Here is a 21,471-nt window from a genome sequence, read left to right on the forward strand (position 1 = left end):
CTCTTGTCTACCCAGTAGTACTGTTAGCATAGGAAAGGAACAATCAATGCTAGATTTTTTACTTTATCAGTCTTCAAAATAGTGAGTTGGTTCCCCAGCATTTTGTTTTGCTTAAGTATCATTATGATTTAAATGTTTGGTGTGTTTCAATCCACAGCAGTTATTTTTGCTGTTAATGTTCGAACTGTCCCATTTTGACAAGTGGGAGCCTCTTCAAATTGTATTCCGAGTCATTTTTGCATGATTCTAGTGGTTAAGAACTACAGCCGGTAACCAAAAGGTCAGCAGTTCGAATCCACCAGGCACTCTTTGGAAACCCTATGCGGCAATTCTACTCGGTCCTATAGGGTCACTTTGAGTTGGAATTGACTTGATGGCAACAGGGTTTTTTTTTTTTTTTTTTTTTTTAGTGGCCGTTGAAGCTACTAACCCTTATTTATAGCCTTCCCCTTCTCACATTGGATCCTTCATCTCCCTTGCTCTAAGCAATTATTTTTTCCCAGAGGACTAAGGACATGTGTTATGAACAGCCTCAATGTATGATTTTCCTTGTGCCTACCTCATAGATTGTTAAAAAGAGCAGATGAGCTAATAATTGTAAGTTCTTGGAACAGTGCCTGGTGCAAAATAAATGCACTGTAAGTATTTGTTAAAGAAATAAATTCCTCCCCCCATCACTCACCTCCTTGCCTCTCAGTCATCCCACCCTTTTCTCCTTCCCTCCAATCTCAGGGTACAACTTCCCTTCCCAGACTCCTCGACTACAAGTGTACATTCTCTCAGCTCAGGGAACAGATGCGGCCTCATTTCACAGCAGATTCATTTCTTTGGGGACAATGGAAACTCTCCAGCCGCACTCCACTTGCAGAGCCTGACAAGCTCTCCAAACACCCCTGTCAGTCTGCAGACACAGCTTCCTACCTTAAAACATCTCTCTGACCCACTGGTAAATTAACACAAATGCCAGCCTCCCGATGTGAAAGCCATGAACACTGACTTCAACTAACATTTAACTAACCCTCAGTTTCCTTCCGCCCTAAGGCTTTTGAAGGCCTGCTGGCCTGTGTGTGTGGCTGCTCACACCCAGACCCTGGATTTACAGACGTACCCTTTCTGCTGGTTGCTTCCTGCAGATGTTCATTGTGCCCAAGGCCTGGAATGCTAGGAACCTTCTGGGCTTTCCTATTTGCATTCAAAATGGCCTAACCTAGCACATTACAGTCAGATAAAGGAAAAAGTAGGAACCAAAGAAGGGGTAAAATCTAAAAGAAATTTGGCAAAGGACCAGCCCCTTCCAAGACTTCTTAGGCCCAAAGCTGAAAATCCACCTCGGCTTGCCTCAGAGGCCCCCACCTCCCCCTGCTGGGATGTTGCAGGGCTGGAATGTTGGGAAGTTTGTTTAACTGTCATCGTGGCCTCCCTATGTGGCTGAGGAAGAGAAAGCAGGAGCACAGCAAGCCAGAGAAATGCCTGCCAAATTTTAAGACCAGCTTATTTCCACCTTTGTGTCCCCTGCTAACCCCAATCCTGCCCCTCTGTCATGACCAGCTGCAGAAAGAAAAGAAAATCCTTTGGCTCCAAAATGACATCCAGAGAACCAAAGACAAGCCTAAAGAATGCCTACCCATCTGCCAGGAGGCTGCTGCCGAAGGAGGAGAGGGAGGCGGAGGACTACTGCACCCCTGGAGCCTTCGAGCTGGAGCGACTTTTCTGGAAGGGCAGCCCCCAATACACCCATGTCAATGAGGTCTGGCCTCAGCTCTACATTGGTGACGAGTAAGTGCTGGGCCGAGTCTTACCTTTGGCCTCACCTAGGAGGATGCAGCCACCCCTCCCCAGGTCACACCTCTCACTGCTTTCTAGGCGTGAGCTATTGCTTTTTGGGTTAGTTGTTCTCTGAGAACTCTATCAGTTAGGGCTGGGTTTATCTTCATATTACAGAAAACTCAGAAAAAGGGTTTAAACAAGATGAAAGTTCTCTTTCCCATAAATAAAATCCAGAGGAAGGTGAGTTGGGGCTGGCATGGTGATTCCGGGGTAATCAGGAACTCGGGCTTCTGTGTTTCTGTTCCACCGTCTTAGGGCATGACTTCCTTCCTAAAGGTTGCTGTGTGGTCCAAGATGGCTGATAAGAGCTCCAGCCATCAGAACTATAGGATCCAGACAGCAGGAAGATGGAGAAAAAAGAAGAGTAAAGGGGCATCTTTCCAAAGGAAAGTCCCACCCAAGACTTCCACTGCCCCTACCTGCAAGGGAGGCTGGAAACGTAATCTCTTAGCTGAATAAATCCGTTCTTACACTGATGGCATATCAACCTAGGTTGGGATGCATGGTAGGGCTGGCAAAGTTGAGGTCCCCGTCCCCTCTAGATTTTTATTGCCACCATTTCCTACTCCTCAAACAATCGGGAAATGCCTACTGTTAATAATAATAATAATAGTGATTGTCATTTATTGAATACTGTGCTAAGTGTTATTGAAATAGGCACTGTGCTAAGCATTTTGAATGCATGATCTAATTTTTCATTCTCAAAATAACCCAATGAAAGAGGTGGTCTAATTACTCTCATTATACAACAAGGAAACTGAGGCAGTTAAATAACTGGCCCAAGTTCCCACAGCCCAGTAGGTGGCAGAGTTGGGATTCAAACACAGCTCTGCCCAATGCAGAGACCTTGGTCATACCACCACATCTGCTCCTTCCTCCTTCCCCGGGATGTCCCCCAATTCATGCTCAATCTCTCCAAAAAAAAAGGATGTTGCAGGACCCCTGCATGTGTGATTTTAAAGCATATCTTGCTGATTACAACCTAATAATAATTGTCCAGCCACAGGAAGATCCCCTTACTTTCTTTAAATTTTGAAAGTTACAAAAATTAACGTGCCCTTTTGGACCAAATTAAACAGAGGCATGTAAAAACAAACGGAATAAACTCTTCGTCCTCTCTCAATTCTACCACTGAATAACCAGTATTAAATTTACGTGCACATGTCCACTCTTCAATGTATGCTAATGTAAACATAAGGAAACATATGCACACAGATGTGGCTTTCCATTTCTTTTAAACCATTTTTTTTTAACAAAAAAGGAATCATACTAGATACACTGTTCTGCACTTTTCATATTGCGCAGTATAGTTATACCACAATTTATCCAGTCATTTCCCAGCTGTTACCATGGGCGGAAACAACAGGACGGATATACAGGAACCCTCTGTACTATTTATTTTAGCAACAGCTTTTTTTTTTTTTTTTTTTTTATTGAGGTGTAACTTACATACCATAAAATTCACCCTATTAAAGTGCACGATTGAATGGTTTCTAGTACATTCACAACTCTGTGAATTCTGTATTTTAACGGGGTGGATTTTATGGAATGTAAGTTACATCACAATCAAGAACATTTTTATCACCCCAGAAAGAAGTCCCACCCACATCGGCAGTCACTGCCAGTTATCCCTTCCCCTCAGCCTCTGGCAACCACTAATCTACTTTCTGTCTCTACGGGTTTGCCAGTTCTAGGCATTTCCAATAAATGGAATCATACAACATGTGGCCTTTTGTGTCTGTCTTCTTTCACACAGCATAACGTTTTCAAGGTCCGTCAAGTTGTAGCATCTATCTGTAGTTAATTCCTTTTTATTGCCAAATAATCTCTGTACTATTTTTGCAACTTTTCCGTAAGTTTAAAATGATTTCAAAATAAAAAGTTAAAATAAAGTACACATACACTTTGGCCCAAAATATCACTAAGAAATGTAACTTACAGAAATCAAAGTAGCAATACATAAGGGAATAAGTTCAAGAATGTTTATTATTGCACTGTATGAAGTGGCAAAAAAAAAAAAAAGGAGGGATCCGAATCTCTCGTTTTTAATAATAAAAAGTGAAACAAATGTAACAAATACATTCTGTTTTCTTATTATAAAAGTAATATATGCTCATTGTATAAATATTGAAGTCTTAATTTCCCCACTTGTAACAGAGTAACTAGAGGACCTTCCTCATGGGGTTGTTTAGTGCCGTGCCTAGGACATAGTCAGCATTCAATAAAGGTGAGCTATAATAATAAAAATAGTGATGACTGTAAGGAAGAAAACTTTTAAATCTCCCAAAACGATCACCGAAAACCCATTACTCCAAAGCCACTCCTATTAACATTTTAGTATATTTCCTCCTGGATTTTCTGTGTATTATTTTTGGTTTTAAAATTTGTTTTTACATACTTATAACCATATTGATTATTCATTTTATTTGTTCACATGGCATCATTTCATAAACATTTCCCCTTGTTGTAGTTTCATATAAGCAATTATAATAGTTATATATGTCAAATGGATACAAGATCATTTATTTAACTACTTCTCTACTATTGAACTTATTGGTTATTTCCATGTTCTCACTTTTGTTGATAATGTTGCAGTGGGCATCTTAATGCATAAAATATTTCTCTATATTTAGGATTACTTCCTTATTATCTGACCCTACCAATGGGGAAAGGGAGATTAAGATTTTTAAGACTCACACTGTCTGTCTTTATGCTTGCTGTCCCCTTTGCTTTAAATGCCCCTCCCTTCATTTCATCTGTGTCTAGATCCCACACGACCGACCTTCAAAGTCCATTCAGGTATTCCCTCTACTATGAAGCTTGCTTTCCCTGAGCCCCATGGTGAGAAGTAAAATTTTCCCTTTGTGTGTTACGTACCTCTCCTGTGGCTTCTAACACTAATGCTAGCTAAGTTGTATTGCATTCTTATCATATGCTGTCCCCTGTGTTGGCTTCATGTAAACCCCACAACAACCCTGTGAAGGACGTTGTCATTATTACTCCCATTTTACAAACGAGCAAACCAGGACTCAGGGAATTCATTCATTTCGTTGGTCAGTCACCATTTCCTGGGCACCTGCTAGGAGCTGTGGCAGACACAAAGAGGAAACTGAGATTCAGAGAAGCTAAGCGACTAGCTCAAGGTCACACCAATAGTAAGTGGCAGAATTTACGCTCAAACCCAAATCAAGGAAACTTGGTCAGTCAACAGAGAAGCTATTTCACAGTTGAGGAGAGGAGAAGAAACCTGTAGAAATGTAACAGAGAACAAAAAGAGAAGCAGGTAATGGAGGGGAATGAGTGTGGGGTTTGGGTCCTGGCTCTCTCAATTATCAGTTGTGTGATGCTGAACGAGTTATTTTACTTCTCTTTACCTTATATGGCAATACTAATAGGCCTTATAGGGTGAAGATTAAATGAATTCAAACAAGTGCTTACAGTAGTATCTGGCACATAGTAAATGCTCAATATGTTCTTGGTATTATCATGGCTCAAGAAAGCTTCACAGACGAGGTAGATTCCAAGACTGACTTTAGAAGATGGGTAGGATTTCAACAGAATTTCAGGCAGAAGGAACAGGATGGGAAAGGCATGAAGATGAGAACAAACAGTGCAATTTATCTGGAATATAGGGGATAGATGTTGTAGAAAGTGCACTTTCTGAAGATCTAGGGTTGACCCAGATCTTCAGAAAGCTCTACCACTGTACAGTTAGCTTGGTCTTAGCTGTGCGGCAATAGCCCATGGCCCCAACACCTCAGGGGCCTACCACTCAATGGTTTATTTCTCCCTCATGTTAGAGGACTGTGATGGGCCTGTGCTCCAGGTCATCTTTACTCCAGGCTGATGAGCAGCTCCTATCTGGGATATTGCCAATCTTGTGGCAGGGAGAAAAGAGAGACTTGGCAAACAACAAGTTGGCTCAGAAGTGACACATGCCTACATTTCATTGGCCAAAGCAAGTCCACACCAAAGCCTCACATCAATAGGCAGGAAAGTATAATCTACCCCAAAGATAGCACCACCGACCACAGCCACCTGGTACGGTGTAGTGGCTTTGAGCAGGTCCTTTTATTTCTCTGGGCCTATGTGCTCATCTCTAAAAATGGTTACTAAGAAGATTCCAAGAAATAAGGAATAGGATAGCATTTTGTAAATTATAAAGTAATACACAAATGCGAATGTTATCGTTATTAATTAATGACTGTTACTTAAGTGAGAAAGAAGTCTGGAAAGGTAGGTCAGGTCCAGCTGATGGAAGGGTTGAATGCTGGCCAAGGGACTTCACTCAGGGAGCCATTGAGAGTGTTTGAGCAGAACTGACATGTTCTAGTTAAATGAGGACTTGACAAAGGGTTGATGCAATAAGATATGCTTGCCTCCTTGACATTTGACCATAAACTTGCCTCTTTCACTCAAGAAAATGTCACTACCCTTTAAATTCAATCCAAAACAAACATGCTCATGTACAGTCCAGGCAGGCTCTGTGCCAGGAGTGTGTTACCTGTGTGCCCAGCTCGGGGAGGGAGCCTGAAGTCAGCCAAGCTTGGTGCTTGTCCCTGATCTCTGCTCACCACTCACTTAACGAGGTTAAGAAGACTCACAGATGCTTATTGAAATAACAATTAATTCCACAGCCAATGCGGCTGGGAGCAGGCCAAGGGCTGCCTTTTGTTTCCTGGTTTCTTTGTAAGTGCTGCCAGAAGCAGGAAAAGCTCAGAGCTGGCTCCTTATGAACAAGTTTTAATTTGATATTTGCATTTAGGCTGAGTTTTTCCTTTCCCTAAAAGCACCTCCTCTGGGCCTTCTCCAACTCTTGCTCCTCCTCCCCTCTGCAGACTCTGTTCTGGCCTTCCAGGGACCAGAGTGGCCTAAGGATGGAAGGACACATCAAAGCCCCATGTACCTGTGGATTTCAGAATTTCTAAAGCATTTTCCAAATCTTAGGATCTCCTGAGGAGATTCACCAAGTGTGGTGTTTGGTAACTCCAAGTCCCCACTGCAGCCTGGTGAGAAGAGGCCACAGAAAGGAGGGATGTGGCTGGTGCTCAGAGAGCTGGTCAGTGGAGGCGGTCCAGCCAAGCCAAAATCCACCTTGTGGATATTCTCTCAAGGAAGTCTTCCTCCATCAAAGGATAGCCCCTACCTGCCCCCTCCACCAGGTTCCCAGAACTTGGTACAAAAAAAAAAAAAAAATCAAATCCATTGCTGTCAAATCAATTCTAACTCACGGAGACCCCTAGTGTGTAGAGAATTGTGCTCCATAGGGTTTTCAAGGCTGTGACCTTGAAAGGTGCCACTTCCAAGGTGCCTCTGGGTAGATTCGAATTGCCAACCTTTCTGTTAGTAGACTTTTGCCACCCAGGGGCTCCATTTCACAACTTGGAAGGGGGTCTGAATCTGTGGAAATTGTGGGATCAGCATGGAACAGAGCAAAGCAGACCTCAGGGCACGTAGTTCAGGAGCTCACATGTGGCCACTATGTGTGGCCTTTGGCAAAACATTTTTTTTGTTCTAGGACTCCATCCCTTTATTTAGAAAATAAAGGGTTGATTTCAAAGGTGCCTTCCAGCTCTAAAATAAAACTCTTTAAGAAATGTCCTATTAAATAAATTAGGCTTTATTAGGCTCGAGCACATACTTGTTTTATTACTTTTAAGTCATTCAAATTAGATTTAAATTAGGTTAACCAAGTGTTGCCCTCCAGAGAGCTGGGGACTGGCATCAATGATGAGATAAGAACGACTCATCTTCTCTTATCAAACAGCAGTCCCTAAATGGGTGCTTCAAAAGTGCTTGACAATGCTTGAAAGCACTAAATTTCTGTAATTTAAATATTCTCCCCTTAATCTCCATCACATCTTTCATTTGCTTAGCAAAATCTTTTTTCATTCTTTTTTTTTTTTTCCCTTACAGTCAGTCAGCAGGAGGGGAAATACCTCAGGCTGCTGTCAAAACTATTGCAAATTCCTAGGGAAAACAGCCTACCATAACGAGGCTTGGCTGAAACTGGGTAATTGAGAAAGTTTTTCCTTCTGCATGCTGTGGGCATCCCTGTGAACCAAGACCAGGCACTGTTAAGCGGCTTTGCCACTTGACTGGTGAGGGCTTGTCTTATTTGTCTAGTCCTGCTATAACTGAAATACCATACATGGGTGGCTTTAATAAACAGAAATTTATTTTCTCACAGTTTAGGAGGCTAGAAGTCCGAATTCAGGGCGCAGGTACTAGGAAAAGGCTTTCTCTCTGTCGACTCTGGAGGAAGGTCCTTGTCTCTTCTGAGCTTCTGCTCCTGGGCAATCTTCATGTGGCTTGGCATCTCTCTTCCCCCTGTCTCTGCTTCCTCAATTGCTTGTTCAATCTCTTTTACATCTCAAAAGGGATCGACTCAAGACACACCCTACACTAATCCTGTCTCATTAACATAACAAAGACAATCCATTGCCAAACAGGATCATAACCACAAGCATAAAAAAAAACCTTTGCTTTCAAGTAGATTCTGACTCATAGCAACTCTACAGGATGGAGTAGAACTGCCCCATTGGGTTTCCAAGGAGCAGCTGGTGGATTTAAACTGCTACACTTTTGGTTAGCAGGTTAGGATTTACAACATGTATTTGTGGGGGGAAAAAAAAAAAATTTGTGGGGGAGGGGGGACAAAATTCAATCCATAACAGGCCCTAAATAGCTTGCTATTTTTATTAAAACTACAGTTGTCTCCAAGGGCTGGCTTTTGGGATCATAAACAGCCAGCTGCCCCTTCCTATGAGCTTAGCTCCTCTCAAATGCCACTGGACAGCCCACCCTGCCTGAGCTCATTTTTCTGAGACATTGGGTGGGAGGTGTAGTCTCTTAGTGTCCAAAGCCGGTGGCAGGCATCTCCAGGCCCCGCCTTCTGGGGAGGAGGCTGGAAAGTGAGGTGAAGGTAAATGAGCTGAGACAGTCCCGGCTGAGAGAAGGCCCCCCATGGTGCACCTGCAGATAAACCCTCCCCCGCAGAAGGAAGGAACTAATTTGGCCTCAAGACATCAAGCAGAGCTCAAAGTTGACCTGCTTCCTCAGGATAGGGAATGGCCATTTAGGATGCAGCAAAAAGCCAAGATGGACAATTTAACATGTTAAAAGAACTAGAAAACCTAGACTCTGAACCTCTAAGCAACAAAGCTGATTTAGGCACAACTGGACAGCAGGCAGGGGCAAGGTGGCCTGGGAGACGCCTGAGGCCCTGGCTTGGCCCCGGCCTTGTCAAACTGGATGACAGCTTCTCAGTGAAGGCCTTAGGCAATGTCCAACCACTTCCTCTGGTGGTTAGCCAAATGCCTACTCCAACCTTTAATACGACATCATTTCTCAAAACTGGGCATCCCATATATTCTTTCTCCCTGTTAGCCTCCACCCTTGGAGGACTAGAGTTTGGGGGCATGTGGCAGACAGTGAACAAATTTCTAATACTTCTCAGTTAAATATCCTGACACCACCCTACAATGACTTTGCAGTCAGACAAGTTGACATCAAGGACATCATATATGAAGAAAGCAAGAGGTCATTAAAAACACAGAAAAGAAAGAAAAGACCAAAATGGATGTCAGAAGAGACTCTGAAACTTGTTCTTGAACATCAAGCAGCTAAAGCAAAAGGAAGAAATGATGAAGTAAAAGAACTGAACAGAAGGTTTCAAAGAGTGGCTTGAAAAGACAAAGTAAAGTATTATAATGACATGTGCAAAGAGCTGGAATTAGAAAACCAAAAGGGAAAAACACACTCGGCATTTCTCAAGCTGAAAGAACTGAAGAAACAATTGAAGCCTCCAGTTGCAATAGTGAAGGATTCTATGGGGAAAATATTAAATGACTCAGGAAGCATCAAAATAAGATGGAAGGAATATAGAGAGTCATTATACCAAAAAGAATTGGTCAACGTTCAACCATTTCAAGAGGTAGCATATGGTCAGGAACCGATGGTACTGAAGGAAGAGGTCCAAGGTGCACTGAAGGCATTGGTGAAAAACAAGACCCCCAGGAATTGATAGAGTATCAGTTGAGATATTTCAACAAACAGATGCAACGCTGGAAGTGCTCATTCATCTATGCCAAGAAATATAGAAGACACCTTCCTGGCCAACTGACTGGAAGAGATCCGTATTTATGCCTATTCCCAAGAAAGGTGATTCAACTGAATGTGGAAATTATAGAACAATATTAATATCACATGCAAGCAAAATTTTGCTAAAGATCATTCAAAAGCAGTTGCAGCAGTATATCGACAGGGAACTGCCAGAAATTCAGGCTGGTTTCAGAAGAGGACGTGGAACCAGGGATATCATTGCTGATGTCAGATGGATCCTGGCTGAAAGCAGAGAATACCAGAAGGATGTTTACCTGTGCTTTATTGACTATGCAAAGGCATTCGACTGTGTGGATCATAACAAATTATGGATAACATTGCAAAGAATGGGAATTCCAGAACACTTAATTGTGCTCATGAAGAACCTGTACATAGATCAAGAGGCAGTTGTTCAGGCAGAGCAGGGTGATACTGCGTGGTCTAAAGTCAGGAAGGTTTGTATCGTTTCACCATACCTATTCAATCTGTATGCTGAGCAAATAATCTGAGAAGCTGGACTATATGAAGAAGAACAGGGCATCAGGATTGAAGGAAGGCTCATTAACAACCTGCGTTATGCAGATAACACAATCTTGCTTGTTGAAAATGAAAGAGGACTTGAAGCACTTACTGATGAAGATCAAAGACCACAGCCTTCAGTATGGATTTCACTTCAACATAAAGAAAACAAAAATCCTCACAACTGGACCAATAAGCAACATCATGATAAACAGAGAAAAGATTGAAGTTGTCAGGGATTTCGTTTTACTGGGATCCACAATCAACACTCATGGAAGCAGAAGTCAAGAAATCAAAAGACTCATTGGATTCGGTAAATCTGCTACAAAGGACCTCTTTAAAGTGTTGAAAAACAAAAACGTCACCCTGAAGACTAAGGTGCGCCTGACTCAAGCCGTGGCGTTTTCAGTTGCATCATATGCATGGGAAAGCTGGACAATGAATAAAGAAAACCAAAGAAAAATTGGCGCCTTTGAATTGTGGTGTTGGCGAAGAACGTTGAATATACCACGGACTGCCAAAAGAACGAAGAAACTTGTCTTGGAAGAAGCACAACCAGAATGCTCCTCAGAAGCAAAGATGATGAAACTGTGTCTTACATACTTTGGACATATTGTCAGGAAGGATCAGTCCCTGGAGAAGGACTTCATGCTTGGTAAAGTACAGGATCGGCAGAAAAGAGGAAGACCCTCAATGAGATGGACTGATACGGTAGCTGCAACAATGGGCTCAAGCATAACGATTGTGAGAACTATGCAGGACCATGCAGTGTTTTGTTCTGTGGTACATAGAGTTGCTATGAGTTGGAACCAACCCTGTGGCACCTAACAACAACTACACCCAATCCTTTTGGGGAGTTACAAGACCACGGCTGGAAAGGCCATATAATAGCAATTCACTGCACCTCAGATGTCGTCATGAGCCCCTTTCTCTCCCTCAGCCACAGCCAAAGCCAAAGCCAGCCCCATGGGGGGAGTGTGGAGGTGTCACATTGAGTCTTATTGTATATCTACCCTAATACTTGACCCCAAAAGCAGCAAGGCACAAATTGTTATTTATTCAAATTGCTGTTTTGTGATGTTGAAACCCAGTTGCTGAATACACAGAGGAGAGTCTTTATGGTGGGGAGGAGCTTCCTGTCAAGGACAGTAAATTTTAATTTTTCCACTGAGCTCAACCTCAAAGTGAGCCTTATTGCCGCTTAGCGAGATGGTCTGCATTAGTGGCTGCTTTAATTCAGCACAGATCTATGTCCCAGAAGCATAATGTTTGCTGCATATATACTCTGGGACAAGAAGAAAAATGAAAAACAGAACTTTCTGAGAAAAATTGAAGCTGAATGTGTTCCATAGTCAGGATACCAGCACCAAGTGCCAGCTAGGGGGCCTGGTGGACCTCCCCACCTCCCAGGTCTCAGTTCCAATGGGCTGTTTTCAAATGTTTCTAAATGCTCAGTACCTGTGTCCAGGTCTCTTTTCCAAACACTGAACTCCATTGTGGTTCTTTTTATGACAAAGAAAAAGCTTCAGGAAATCAGAGATACACTGGAGGGCCTTGACTGAGGGATGATGGCATGCATTTCTGGTGCAGGGAAGGGGCCCTAATGGCACAACAGTTAAGTGCTCGGCTGAAAACCCAAAGGCTGGCAGTTCGAACCCACCAGCCGCACCATGGGAGAAAGATGTGGCAGTCTGCTTCTGTAAAGATTACAGGCTTGGAAACCCTATGGGGCAGTTCTACTCTGTCCTATAGGGTTGCTATGAGTTGGAATCGACTGAACGGCAACAGTTTTTTTTTTTTTTTTTAATAATCTTATAGGGTTATTAATGAGTTTTAATAGGGTTGCCTCTGTCCATGTCCTTTTACCAGTGGCCTGGAAATGAGCACTCAGCTGGAGCATCTTGCCACTTTTATCCTGTACTGCTATGGTTCCAGACTGTTGTGACCTCTTCTCTGAGCTGCAGAACTAACTGGTCTTTGTGCTGTTGAAGGAAATGTCTTCTCAACTCCAGGTTGGGTCAGCACCCCTCGTCAACCACTATCGAAAGCTCCCCTTAACTCAAAAATACAGATCCTTGCATCCAAGCTCTTCCATGATCAAATCCCACACTCCCTCTCCAAGTCTTTCTCCTTCTCCTCTCACATCCTATGCTCTGACCACTCCAATCCCTTCCCCTTGTGCCCACCCCCAATCCATGTGCAAGTCCTCCTGGTCCCTCTTTCAAAACAGATCTTGTATCCTTTTACTTCTCTTCTATGCCTCTGCAGATCTTAGCTGACACCACCAAGCTACCTTCATCTGTTGGCTACACAACCACAATAGCCTCCAAGAGATCTCCACCAAGCCACCTTCATCTCTTGGCTATACAACCACAATAGCCTCCAAGAGATCTCCACCAAGCCACCTTCATCTCTTGGCTATACAACCACAATAGCCTCCAAGAGATCGCCCTTCTCTTTCTATTTCTCTCTGATGGCTGCACAGCAGCCAGGCTGATCTTTAAAAAGGTAAACAACACTCTCCCCTCGATAAAAAAACAAACAAAAAAACTCTAACAGCATTCCATCACATGAAGAGTAAAATCCAAACTCTACCCCATGGCCTACAAGGCCCTCTACAATCCCACCCCTGCTTACCTCTCCGACTTCTTCTCATACCGTGTCCCTCTACTTACTAGGGCCACGCTAGCCTCCTTTCTGTTCTTTGCTCTTGCTGTTCCTCTGCCTGGGTGAAACCTTCTCTCCATCTCTTTGCTTGTCCTACCTCCTTCTCTTCCCTCCTGTCATGGATTGAATTGTGTTCCCCCAAAATTTGTGCCAACTTGGCTAGGCCATGATTCCCAGTATTGTGTGATTGTCTAACATTTTGTCATCTAAAGTGATTTTCCTATGTGTTGTAAATCCTACCTCTATGATGTTAATTAGGTGGGATTAGTGGCACTTATATTGATGATTCAGGACTCAATTTACAAGATTAGGTTGTGTTATAAGTCAGTCTTTCTTGAGATATAACAGAGAGAACAGAGCAGAGAGACACGGGGCCCTCACACCACCAAGAAACAAGACTCAGGAGAATAGCGCGTCCTTTGGACCTGGGGTCCCTGAGATCAGAAGCTCCTAGACCAAGGGAAGATTGATGACAAGGACCTTCTCCCAGAGCCGACAGAGAAAGAAAGCTTTCCCCTGGAGCTGGCACCTTGAATTTGGACTTCTAGCCTCCTAGACTGTGAGAGAATAAATTTCTCTCTGTTAAAGCCATCCACTTGTATTTCTTTTATAGCAGCACTAGATAACTAACACATCTCCATCCTAGCTTAAATACTACCTCTTTGCAGAGACCTTTCCTGACCACCTTAACTAAAGTAGGACCACGTCATTCTATATCACATTACACGGTTTTAGTTTCTTCATGGCACTGACCGCCATCTGAAATTACCTCACTTATTCATTTGTTGTTTATTTGCTCTCCCCTGTTAGAATCTAAGCTTCCTGAGGGATCTTGACTAACCTGTTTACTTCTGCATTATCACCGCTCAACAATGCCTGGCACAACTGATTCTAAATCATTGTTTGAGGGATTAATGCTTGATTATAGGAAATTACGTTTCCTGAGAGATCTTCATTATTTACAGCCTCCAAACCTGTCATGAATTGAATTGTGTCCCCCAGAGCATGGCCAACACCCAGAATCTGAAGGGCAGGGCCACTGCCTAGGTGGTCTCAGAGAACAGGGTTATTTTCAAGCCTTGAGAGCTAATGTAAATTGTCCTGCTGGGTTTCGGACTTGTTTGGTGCCTGTTATTCCTTCTTTCCCTCCAATTTCTCCCATTTGTAATGGAAATGTCTACCTTGTGCCTGTTCTACCATTGTAACTTGGAAGCAAATAACTTGTATTATAGATTTCACAGATTCACAGATGAAGAGGAATTTTGCCCCAGGCTGGAATTTGTACTTGCAGTTGATTTAAGACTTTTGGGATTATATGATGTGTTGAAAGTGTTTTACATGTGGCAACGACATAAATTTTTAAGGGTCAAAGAGTGGAATGTCATGGATTGAATTGTGTCCCCCAAAAATGTGTCAACTTGGCTAGGCCATGATTCTCAGTATTGTGTGGTTGTCCTCCATTTTGTGATCTGATGTCATTGTCCTATGTGTTGTAAATCCTAATCTCTGTGGTTAATGAGGCAGGATTAGGTTATGCAAAAGAGGATTAGGGTATGTTTGTTATGTTAATGAGGTAGGATTAGGGTGGGATGCAACACCCTTACTCAGGTCACAGCCCTGGTCCAATGTAAAGGGAGTTTCCCTGGGGTGTGGCCTGTATCACCTTTCATTTTACAAAAGATAAAAGGAGAGAGAAGCCAGCAAAGACAGAGGGACCTGACTACCACCAAGAAAGATGAGCTACACTGAGAACCTCCTAGACCCAGGGGAAGCTTGATGCCAAGAAGATCTCCAAGAAATGCCAGGCCCATAGATGTTGAAAGGAGACAAGGACCTTCCCCCAGAGCTGACAGAAATAGAAAGCCTTCCCCTAGAGCTGAGGCCCTGAATTTGGACTTCTAGCCTCCTAAACTGTGAGAGAATAAATTTCTCCCAGTTAAAGCCATCGACTTGTGGTATTTGTTATAGCAGCACAAGATAACTAATACTTTAGGTTGTGTTCTCTCCTTTGCTTGGAGTGCCACTGCCTTCCTCTTCCCTATCATCCAGTGTTCACCACTGGCCTAGGTTCAAAGATTCCTCTCCTCAAACCTCCCTTGACCCCTCAGGCAGAAATAACTCCTGCTTTCTCTGATCACCTACCTCTGTCCCAGCCCATTGTGCTGCCTTTAAAAAAAAAAAAAAAAAGTGGTAAAATATAAAATATTATATTATGAACAATTTGTGTATGAACTATTGAATGGGAATTCATACACAAATTGTTCATAACATAAAATTTACCATTTTAACCATTTTGAGTGTACAATTCAGTAGTGTTAAATTCACAACGTTGCACAACCATCGCTACTACTTATTTCCAGACGTTTTTTAGCATCCCAAATAGAAACTCTATACACGTTAAACAATAACCCCTATTACTTTCTCCCTCCAGCCCCTGGTGACCTCTATTCTATCTTGTGTCTTTATTAATTTGCTCATTCTACTTCAAATAAGTGGAGTCATACAATAGCTGTCCTTTTTGTGACTGACTGGCTTATTTCACATAACGTTCACATAAAACACAATGTTTTCAAGGTTCATCCATAATGTAACACCAATCAGAACTCCATTCCTTTTTCTGGCTGAATAATATTTCAATGTAAGTTTTTTTTTTTTTATATACCATGTTTTCTTTATCCATTTATCTGTTGATGAGCATTTGGGCCGTTTCCACCTTTTGTTCATTGCAAATAATCCTGCAATGAACATTGATGTACAAGTGTCTATTTGAGTCCCTGCTTTCAAGTCTTTTGGGTACATACCTAGGAATAGAATTGCTGGGTCATATGTAATTCTATGTTTAACTTTTTGAGGAACCTTCAAATTGTTTTCCACACCGGCTGTGGAAAACAATTTATATTCCCAGAAGCAATGGATGAGGGTTCCAATTTCTTGACATCCTCGCCAACACTTGTTCTTTTCTTTTTTTAAATAATAATCATCCTAGTAAGTATAAAGTGTTATCTCATGGTGGTTTTGATTTGCATGCCCCCAGTGATTAACGATGTTAAACATCTTTTCCTGTGCTTATTGGTCATTTGTATATCTTCTTTGGAGAAATGTCTATTCAATTCTTCGTCAATTTTAAAATGGATTTTTTTAAAAAACATTTTATTGAGCTTTAGGTGAAAGTTTACACAGCAAATTAGTTTCCCACTCAATAATTCATATACAAAGTATTCCATGACATTGGCTGCAATCCCTGCAATGTGTCAGCACTCTCCCCACTGCCACCCTGGGTTCCCCATTTCCATTCGTCCAGTTTCCCTATCTCTTACTGCACTCTCATCTTTGCTTTTGGGCAAATGTTGCCCATTTGGTCTTGTATAGGAGCACATTTCTCATGGGTGTTATTGTTTATTATATTGGCCTAACTATTATTTGGATGAAAGATGATCTCCTGAACTGGCTTCAGTTTCAAGTTAGAAGGGAGTCTTAGGGCTATAGTCTTGGGTGTTCCCCCATCTCTATCAGATCAGTAAGTCTGGTCTTTTTAATGAATTTGAGTGTTGTTCTACATTTTTCTCCCACTCTAACCAGGACTACTACTGTGTTCCTGGTCAGAAGAGGCAACAGTGGTAGTTGGGTACTATCTATCTAGTTCTTCTGGTCTCAGGCTGGAGGAGGCTGTAGTTCATGTGAGGGGATTGTTTTTTGTTGTTGAGTTGTAGGAGTTCTTCATATGTTCTGGATATTAATCCCTTATCAGATATATGATTTACAAAAATTTTCTTCCATTCTGTGTAATGTCTTTTCATTCTTTTGATAGTGTCCTTTGAAGTACAGGTCTTTAATTTTAATGGAGCTGTTTATTTTTTTCTATTATTGCCTGTACTTTTGGTGTCCTCTCTAAGCATCCATTGCCACAACTGAGATGGTGAAGCTTCCCCCTATGTTTTCTTCTAAGAGTTTTGTAGTTTCAGCTCTCAGGTTTAGATCTTTGATCCATTTTGAGCTGATTTTTATATTTAGTGTAAGGGAAGGGTGTTGCATATGGATATCCAGTTTCCCCAGCACCATTTGACTGTCAGCATGCTGCCTTTTAAAAAAAAATTAAATACATTTTTTAATTGTGCTAAATATATAGGTAACAGAACATTTGCCATTTCAACAATCTCCACGTGCGTAGTTCAGTGACATTAAATACATTCATCATTTTGCTTAACCATCACCATTAACCATTCCTAAATTTTTTCATCACCCTTAACAGAATTTCAGTGTCCCCTATGTGTTGTGTCTTCCTTTCCCCCTCCCTTCCTTAGCCCCTGATAACCACTAATGAACTTTATATACTTGCCTGTTCTAGATACTTCATATAAGTGGGATCAGTTGTCTTTTCGTGACTGACATTTCGCTCAAGCATGCTGCCTTTTAATCAGGTCATGTTCTAAGGCCACCTGCCTCAACATGACGTTACTCTTTGTTCCTGGAAATTCTTGTCCAGAAAGATAAAGCTGTTGCCCAGTAAACAGCTACACTGTTGGCTTCAGGAACTTCCCGGAAATCAGTTAACCCACTGCTCCGAGTCAATTCCGACTCATGGAAACCCTGTGGGACAGAGAAGAATTGCCCCATAGGGTTTCCAAAATTGTAAATCTTTAGGTAAGCAGACTGCGACATCTTTCTTCCACGCCGGCTGGTGGATTCCAACCGCTGAATCCTTGGAAATCAGCTAGGACTCACTTATCCAACAATGTTGTGTGCCTTGTGTCCACTAATCCCACCAATATCAATATCAAGAACTTTGTCCAATCCCCGCACTGAAAAAAAAAAAAGGCCCTACTAAAACCATTCATTTGAACCCCACCCCCAAACCCTGTAAACATCCTGGATGGTTTGAGAAGCGGCTGCCCTAGAGGCTCTCCGATGGCCTGTCGGGGTGCCCTCTTCCCCTACTGCAGTAAGTGACACAATCAGCTGGACTTTTGGGGATACGACTGGTGACGGTCCACCCCCACGACCACCACAGAGCCTAGCACTAGGCCCCGATGTATCTGGTGAGTGATGAAATAATGAATGGACGAAAGAACGAATGAAAAGCCCACCTACCCCACCCTGCAACCCTCTCCCTTCTCAAAGCAGAAACGGCGCCTGCGGCGTAGAGGTCAAAGCCCTAGGAAGCCCTTCATTTGTAATGACTACTCCTTATTTTGGAAACCGAAACCTATGAGAGAAACGTGGAGGTGGCCCCCGAGTTCTGCGCCTCCACCCAAGCCCGGGCGGAGAGCTGCGCGGCCATCTCTTCTCTCTCCCTTGCGCACAGGGCGACGGCGCTGGACCGCTACCAGCTGCAGAAGGCGGGCTTCACGCACGTGCTGAACGCGGCCCACGGCCGCTGGAACGTGGACACCGGGCCCGACTACTACCGCGACATGGCCATCGAGTACCATGGCGTTGAGGCCGACGACCTGCCCACCTTCGACCTCAGTGTCTACTTTTACCCGGCGGCCACCTTCATCGAAGATGCACTCAGGGATGACCACAGTAAGGGAGCCCAGGCTGCCTGTAGCCCTGCCCCTCATGCCGCCCACCGTCCCGCCCCCCCGTCCCGCCCCCCTGCAGCAGCCTGCGGCCCTGCCCTCCCCTCCCCCATCGCTGTGTCCCTTGGCCCTCTCCCCCTCGGCTCAGACCAGGAGCTGGATAGGCACACTTTAAGTCTGCCTGCCTCTCAGAGCCAGCCTTTCAGCATTGTGTGTGGTTGAAGGGGGTATGTTTCAGCCTCTGGAGCATGTGGGGGTTTGAGGACCTGTCCGGCCTAGCGGGCTGCCCGTGGGGTTCAGGCCTTGGTTGCCTGTATGGGAAATCAAAATGGGGAGAGTTTTGAGCAGAGGCCTTTGGCTTGAATCTCTGTTTCCTGGGGAGCATCAGGCATCCTTCAGAGGGCTCGACTGGGTGGTCACGATGCCCTCAAAGCTGGGATTGTGATGGAGACCCTGATTGTGCCTGGGTCCAAACCCAAATAATAGCCAAGAGCTTTGATGCCAGGAGATTGACTTGAGTGAGGATCCATGGAGAGACTTCCATTCTCCTGCCAACCAGCCAAGCTCACAGCTTCCCTCCTACCCTACCCCTTCCGCCCTAGTCCACTCAGTCCTTGGCAAAGGCTCTCCAAAACAGCTGACAACCTGGGCTTTATATGTGGCAAAGTATATTTGAGAATCTGGGCTAGGTACCCCAATGTCCAAGTTTCCCAAGTTTACTTATCCATCTTTAAATCACAGTGCTAGTCCTTGCTCTCAAAATGCAGTTTTGGCTGCCCTAATCCAGGTAAAAGCTAAAAGGCCTATATTGGAGGGAAGGACACAGTTTAGGTATGCACCAGGGATAAGGTAATATACTGAAGTTATTGCTGCTGGGTATATTTCATTGGCATGCCAAAGAGGTCAGAAGGACTTCAACTCCCTGACTGGTGCTCTGACTTCAGCCCCTCTCCATGAGTCATATTACTCTTTGTGGGGTGATCACATAACTCAGGGTTTCTGGTTGCTAAAAGCCTTTCTTGTCACAAGGGGTTGGAATTGAAAGGCACCAAGCCTGGGACTGGCCTGGCCAGGCCTGCTGGAGAGTCTCAGACCTTGATGACCCACCCAGGTGGCCTTGACCCTATGGTCAGCCATAGCCACAAACAGTTTCTCATTGTTTTGGTTTAGAAAACAATGTCATGATGAAAAGCCTCCACAGAGCCGAAGTGCTTGTGTTAGGGGATGCCTCATTTCCAAGTTGTCCTTTTATGAGTCTATTTATGGGCCATCCTTTGTGTTGTGTACATTCTGAGTTTCCAAGCAGGATGAAAAAAGCAACTGGACTCTGACTCATCACCATGAGGTAAAATTTGCCTCAGAGTATTTGAAGTTAACTGAAAACATATTTGATGTGGAAAAACAAAACCACAACAACCCAATCCCTCAGTTTCTGTTTAATGCGCTCACTTGCCATTACTATATCTTAATGGAAGGGGCCTGGCAGGCTTTGGAGAAGACAGGGCTGGTTCAGCTTCACGTTGCACAATCTACTAACTACATGATTGCTCTGAGCCTTGGTTTCTCCATCTGGTGATGAAAATATTTACCTTGAAAGGTTATAATGAGGATCAGCGGCAACACAGATCAAGCCCTATAGCATAGAAGCTGGTGCACAGCAGGCCCTCAGATGTGTTTGATAAAAAGAGGTCGGGTACCCTGAAGCATATAACCACGCCAGCGCATGCACATGATAATAACAAAGTTTCCAATCCCAAAGAAAAGAAAAATGGAAAAAAGATATTTCTAGCATGATCTAATTTGAACTAGTATGTGACAGCTTGTTTTAGATTCCTGGAACGCCATTTTAGGGTCGGCTGCCCCCCTCCCCTCTTGCCAAATCAGGAAAGAATTGGACTCTCAAGTCCTATGTTTAGGCCTGGGCAGATCACAAGCATTGAAGAGAAGGTGTCGGGCTGGTGTAGGTCATGGCTGTTTGGACCAGGTGGCCGCAAGAACCCAGCAAAGAAAGGGCGAGGCAAGGAGAGTATAGACATAGGTCAGAGAATGTCAGGGGAGAGCATGGGTGTACCGGGTACTGGCTGGGGATCAGAAGCAGGACAAGGCCACATTGCCATGGCAGGCTGGGGGTCAGGTTACAGTGCCCTTTTGCAGTTGCATATCTAAAGATTCCCTCAAGTCATGTTCAAGCACTAATCCTTCAGGACCAGGCCCCAAACCAAAACCCATTACAGCTGAGTCGATTCTGATTCATAGCGACCCTATAGGACAGAGTAAAGCTGCTCCATAGCATTTCCAAGGAGCAACTGGTGGATTTGAACTGCTGACCTTTTGGTTAGCTGCTAAGCTCCTAACCACTGTACCCGCAGGGCTCCCAGGACCAGGCAGAGGGTATAAATGAGTGAAGCTGGCTGTGTGTAAGGCAGTGGGTATGGGCAGGCGCGCTGTGGCTAAATCAGAGAGCCCCATAACCCCCTATATGGGACAGCTGCTTCTCAGCCCCAGCCAATTTTGTCTTTTGAGAATCAGAGGAAATGTGGTAGATCTTCTGACTTTTCAAGAGAAGTCTCAAATCTGTATTTTTTATGTAATTTTACTCACTTTGTAAGTGTTAACAACAAATTAAAAATTTCTTAAGCTGCTACAAAGGCCAAGCAAAGGAACTCCGACAGCCATCAGTTTGTAACCTGTCCTGAGTGATCAGAGTAAAAAAGCGAAATCCTCACTAGCTCGACAAGGGCATTTTCATGGACTTGGGTGTGGATGGTATGCCCTGTCGTGTCAGCGCCCAGCCTGTGCAACCATACGCAGTGGCTGGCCTCTTTGTGTCTAGTCA

The 21,471-nt window shown here is 43.6% G+C and overlaps 1 protein-coding gene across 1 annotated transcript in view; it reads left to right on the forward strand.

The window, feature by feature from the left end:
• Window positions 1–1,582: 1,582 nt before the first annotated feature.
• The window catches only part of DUSP29 (dual specificity phosphatase 29), a 29,552-nt gene continuing 9,663 nt past the window's right edge, over window positions 1,583–21,471 (forward strand). Inside the window, exons 1-2 of the mRNA XM_049855404.1 lie at window positions 1,583–1,776; window positions 18,419–18,639. Coding sequence (XP_049711361.1) covers window positions 1,583–1,776; window positions 18,419–18,639 — 415 coding nt within the window. The remainder of the gene's footprint in view (window positions 1,777–18,418; window positions 18,640–21,471) is intronic.

This window comes from Elephas maximus, chromosome 16 (assembly GCF_024166365.1).
Source record: "Elephas maximus indicus isolate mEleMax1 chromosome 16, mEleMax1 primary haplotype, whole genome shotgun sequence".
Taxonomy (NCBI): domain Eukaryota; kingdom Metazoa; phylum Chordata; class Mammalia; order Proboscidea; family Elephantidae; genus Elephas; species Elephas maximus.